This window comes from Hibiscus syriacus, unplaced genomic scaffold (assembly GCF_006381635.1).
Source record: "Hibiscus syriacus cultivar Baekdansim isolate YM2019G1 unplaced genomic scaffold, ASM638163v2 tig00010533_pilon, whole genome shotgun sequence".
Taxonomy (NCBI): domain Eukaryota; kingdom Viridiplantae; phylum Streptophyta; class Magnoliopsida; order Malvales; family Malvaceae; genus Hibiscus; species Hibiscus syriacus.
In genome coordinates, this window is record NW_024062223.1 from 1,953,271 (window position 1) to 1,958,959 (window position 5,689).

The 5,689-nt window shown below is 35.6% G+C and overlaps 1 protein-coding gene across 1 annotated transcript; it reads right to left on the reverse strand.

Moving 5' to 3' along the window:
* Window positions 1-1,844: 1,844 nt before the first annotated feature.
* On the reverse strand, window positions 1,845-4,622 carry LOC120204237 (putative receptor-like protein kinase At4g00960). The gene is made up of 7 exons (XM_039204354.1): window positions 3,717-4,622; window positions 3,498-3,626; window positions 3,214-3,329; window positions 2,917-3,127; window positions 2,606-2,843; window positions 2,384-2,531; window positions 1,845-2,296 (listed from the first exon to the last, which is right to left on the reverse strand). The coding sequence occupies exons 1-7, from the start codon at window positions 4,555-4,557 to the stop codon at window positions 1,964-1,966; spliced, it is 2,016 nt and encodes a 671-aa protein (XP_039060285.1). The 5' UTR covers window positions 4,558-4,622; the 3' UTR covers window positions 1,845-1,963.
* Between the last annotated feature and the right edge of the window lie 1,067 nt (window positions 4,623-5,689).

Genomic DNA, 5,689 nt, shown 5'->3' on the forward strand with positions numbered 1-5,689 from the left:
ACGGAAGGTATACAGGAGATGAATAAGGCCAATTTTTAACTGGTATGGAGTTTCACCTTGGGGAAAATCAATTCACAAAGGTTCTTGTTCAGTAGGAGTTACTGCTAACTCTCTGATAGTGGGATCGACCATCAGATTTGGTTCTGTATTAATGGATTTTCCTGAACTTGGTTCTGAATTCGATTTTGGATATAATTTTTGTCTCATTCTTTCTCGAAGCATCTGTGCGTGAAGTCTTCGAGCTCTGGCTTTGATTTCTGGGTCGTAATCCACTAAATCGCTTGGATTTGTCCTGGTAATAAATCAAAAGAAAATAAAAATTAGTAACTTTAGCGAAGTCCCCGGTAACGGCGCCAATTTGACAACTGTCGTTTTGATGTCAAAATAAATTCCTTCTTCTCAATAATATATAAGAAAGAAATACGTAGTAAAGAGAAGTAAGGGTCGATCCACATAGACTTAGAAAATTTCCAAATTTCAATTTGAATTGCTTTGACCATGCGATATGCAGTAAAGAAAATGGGGGTTTTGATAAAAAAAAGATTAAATAAGAAAAAGTAATTTAAAGTGAAAATAATGAAAATAGAAAATGTAAAATTGAAAATAAATATGGTAAAATATAGCCTCAAGCCTCGCTTTGACTCAATTCGTTTCTGATCATCGAAAATGAATTTTCACTTTGGGATTTACACTAGTTACAGTCTACAAGGGTCATTCCCTTGTAACTTGCTTTTCACTTTAGTAATCGATTTTCCCAAGGACAATCTTTGGAAATCCAGCTTTTAATTGAACCAACTACAACAATCGTCGTTAGCGGAAAAATAGTTTTAGTATAAGAAAAGCCCGACTCGGATTATGTTATCTCTCTGAGAATCGAAATTGATCTCATTTTCCCTTAGCGGACGATCGCTAAATGTGTTCACAGAAAGTCGGATTTTTTATTTGTCAATCTTTCCTCCCAACTTTAAATCAGAACAACATCCATACCAACGTCGACTTTTTGAAAATAAAGTATTTTGATTTTATAGGATAGGTCAATTACCTATCCAAGTTTTTAGAAAACTGATAGTGACATCCTGAAGATGTAAGAGCTTTTTAATTCTCACATATTGAATTGAGTCATTGCTTAGCCTTTCGGCTTATGAGAAAATTAGCTACCATAACCGAATTCATACTTAGCATTTTAAAATAAAAATAAAATAAAGATAAAAACATAGAAAAACTTTTATAAAACCAAATAATGAAAAGTTGCTTAATCAAATCTAGAACAAGTGTGTTTTAAGCCTTACCCCCAAGGGGGTATTTATAGCTTCTAAAGTCTTAGAGATAAACATAGAAATTAAAAGAAAAATTATCTTAAAGATAATTCCAAATGTTTTTCAAATTTAAACATTAAAATTTAAAAATAAATCTCCTAAGATATATATGTTCGTCCACCTTCCAAAAGGTGCTAACTACATCTTCTAGAAAACTGTTGTTGACTGGACCTTCTAACAACTGCCACGTCAGACCGTGTCATGCCCAGAGTCGTGTCAATATCTCCAGCAATGACCAAATAAAAAAAAATACAGAATGCACATTTTTATTGTTAAATATGAAAAATAAGATCATGCACGAAAATAAGCATAATACAACTAAATCAACGGTAATAAATCCATAAGATCAAAAAATTAATGATCAAATATTATCAATTAAGAACAATCATCAACCGATCACCGCAACTAATCACACTCCCATCACCATCACTATTGAAACAAGGATTCGCCATCAATAACGACCGAATTTCTATTTCTTTTTTGGTACAAAGACATGAATAAGCACTGTAGCTACAGAGATGGGGTTGGGTCAGTCAACAAGGAGGTTCAAGTACTCAACTTATTATGTATTTATCACTGAATTTCTAGACAATCATACAGAAAAAAAAAAGTACAGAAGATATGCAGTGCAAGTACTTATTCGAACTTCATCGAGGATCTAGCTCCGAAATTGAAGCCTCATTGACAGAGGCTTGGATGGCTTCTCTTTCAGATTGATTAGAGAGTGACAATGACTCGGACATTGTTGCCGTCTCCGTGTTGGTAGTCATAGAAAATGCAGGTCTCGATGGAACCGGAAGAGACATGGAATAGCTACTAAGCATGAGAACCACAGAGGCCATGGTCGGTCTATAAGCAATGTTTTCTTGAACACAAAGCAACCCGAGATGGATACATCTCATTATTTCGCTTCTCGAACCATCCCTCAGAATCGGATCAACAAATTCCAAAGCAGTCCCTTCATTCCAATTTCTCCATGCCTGCAAATGTTTGAGGTTATGAACTTACAGTCTTACAGCAAAATCTAATCCATTATATATACCATAACCACAGTATGGAGAACTTACATGGGTTAGCAGAGAGTCCCCTACTTGGTTGGAGAAGCTGTTGATTTTGTGGCCGCTAATGATTTCTAAAACCAACACTCCAAAGGCATAAACATCAGATTTAACTGAATATTGTCCATGCCATGCATACTCTGGAGCCATGTATCCACTGCATTGACAAATACATTTCAATTAATAAAGGTAACAAACAAGATATAAAATCTCATTATTCTAAATACGTACTAGGTCCCAACGATTTTGCTTGTATCGGCACGAGTTTGATCAACCGCAAACAACTTTGCCATTCCGAAATCCGAGATCTTAGGATTCATTTGTTCATCCAACAATATGTTGGCTGCTTTTAAGTCACGATGGATAATCCGGTATTGAGAATCTTCGTGAAGATAAACAAGTCCCTTGGCTGTTCCCTCTATAATTTTGTACCTCTTGTCCCAGTTTAGTAGTAATCGTTTTACTGGATCTGCAAAATTTGTAAAATTATAGGACTACAATGCATATTCAATAGGTGTATTTTAGAAGGATTGAAACGGTACCGAATATAAAGTGGTCAAGGCTTGAGTTGGGCAGAAACTCATAGATTAGAACCCTTTCTCTTTTTTCAAAGCTAAAACCAAGAAGCTTAACCAGATTCCTGTGTTGAAGCTTTGCCAATAGCATGACTTCGTTCTTGAATTCTCGTGTTCCTTGGCCTGAATTTTCGGACAGCCTCTTTATAGCTACCTCTCGTCCATCTTCAAGCTTACCCTGATAGAGGATTCACTGTCACATTCATTCTGTCTTTTTTCTTCTTTGATATGATGGAAATTTTCATACAGCAAGTCTTAAATTACCTTGTAAACAGGGCCGAATCCACCTCGTCCAAGCATGTTTGCATCGGAGAAGTTTTCTGTTGCAACTCTCACTACATTAAAGTCAATTTGCAACGATTCAACGTGCGTCTTGCTATCTGCAGGTTAACAAAGAATCATTCAAGTGACATAACTTGTAACTAATGGAAAGGAGAGTAAAACTAACCACACCATGCTTAAACATTGCTAAGGATTGATTATTAGTGAATTATCTTTTGTTATTAGACTATAACAGGAAAACAAAAGAAAATCAAAGGCTAACTTACTTTGATCATCCTGTTTCTTTTTCTTGATCCTCTTGGGGAGAACAACTCCAAGTATGACAAGCACCGCCATGAAGATGACACTTAGAACGACTATAACGATTAGTGTTCGGGATGAAATGCCTCCCCCTTCTGTACAGGCAACAACTTTTGTAAGTACCGTTAGACAAGACACCTATTTTATTCCTGAAATCAGCATGCATCTTGCTGACCGGTACTTACCTTTTCTGATTTCGGATTCCACTGACTGTGGCGGAGGACTAGCAGCTGGGGGTGGAGGACTAGAAGGTGAGGGTGGAGGAGACAAAGACGCCGTTGTAGAAGCATTGGCTGTATAGAAGGGATACAAATCCCACCGGAAATAACAGCTAGGCCTCCGAACAACACCTCCTTGCTTCCCATGGCAACAGCTTTCATAGCGACTTGCGGATTGCCTTAGGCAGTAGTCACAACGCTGCTCCGATAAATCCGGAGTGCACTGCACTAGTGAATATATCCTTTGGAATGCTCGAAGGTCCGCTTCACCAGTTGCATACTTGAGACTAGAAGAACCGTTGGAAGCCTTCCTCACCACACTGTCTATCAAACTCTCCCAAACCGTATCGAATTCTGTTAAGTTCGATGTGATGTTTCCCGTATTATAGACTGCCACAGCGGGTTCTAGCTCCAACGTTCCGAAAAATGAGTGATCTGCATAGTGCACAACAGAGAAATCCCCTGTCCATGAATAGGCCTCTTTCTGGTTGGGACAAGTGTCCATGAGCTCGTGGATTGTATCATTGACAACGCTAAAACATTCGTCTGGAGTATAGTCTCCTTTGCACATAGCAAGAGCGTAAACTTTGTCGGAGCCCTGGCCAATAGTGGCGGTAATGAATCCACCGTTTGCAGAGGCATTACGAGGGAGTGAATCGAGAAGAAGGTCCCGGTTTCTTCCATACGTGCTGTTTGTGGTAAAATTACCAGTGTCGTAGCATCTTGGGGCAACGCCAACATGGCAGATGCTGATAATCAGATAGGAGAGAATTGAAGAAAGTGAAACAGCTTTAAGCTTAACCCACATTTTGAGATTATAGTTTGAAGGAAGCAAAAAAATAAAAGTCGAAGAGATGGTTTTCTTGGCAAAGATGAGAGTTGTTTGCTTGGCTGGAGTCTACATGCCAACTCGAATTTATAAAATTTTAAAATATATAATAATTTTAAATTTTCAAAGAAATGACTGCGTTCATCTATCCTCTCCTCTCAATCTATCCTTAACAGGAGTTGAAGCAAAACTGAATGGAAACTTCAAGTCTTTCATTCATCGGTCTTACCTACTCTAGGACCCATTTGCCATTTACTTGTACTCTTGGGCTAACTAGTACTGTTCCTACCCTTTGGTTAGGAATTCATAATTTGATTTTTCTTGTAAACCATACATCATTGTAGAATATGAAAAATATTCTTTCTAATTTTAAAATTGAAAAAAATTAATCTACATAAGTATCAGATTTTTTATTTTATTTAAAATTAAACTATTAAAACCCAAAAATAAATTTCATACAAGTTTAAACTATATTAAAAATAAAGTATTTAAATATATAATTTTATTAAATTATAATTAATAAAATTTAATATGTTAAGTTACAATTAAGTTATCAAATTTGTTTATGACACTTTTTTTTGTCTTTATGGCATATTTTTGGTTAATTGATTTTTGTTTTAATTTATATTTTTTTATGGTTGGATTTGACATCGTCATGCTTGATCAAGATGATGTTTATTTGTTGCCATGATGATCTTTCTTGTTTTGGACCATCGAATTGGATTTGGATACGCTATTTGCAGTCGTGGACGGTTTTTCATGTCACTCGACTTTGATTTGTGGATTGTCAATGGTCTTTTAGTAATTTGATTCATTTTGTGGTTCATTTATCGATGCAATTAAATATGTTCCTATCTATCTTTTGTTCGAATTTTTTAGTTAGATTTTTAATCTTTTCCTTCTATGATCTTGTGTGATCTTAATGACTAATTTTTATATTAATGGTGATAAGAAAATATCTTAATTGCGTGTTTAGTTTACGTTTATGATTGTAAACTTTCTTTATAATTATGAATATTTCTTCTTTTTTTTAATAAAACTTTGTTTTAATTTATCTTTTTTATGGTTGGATTTGACATCGTCATGATTGATCAAGATGATGTTTATTTGT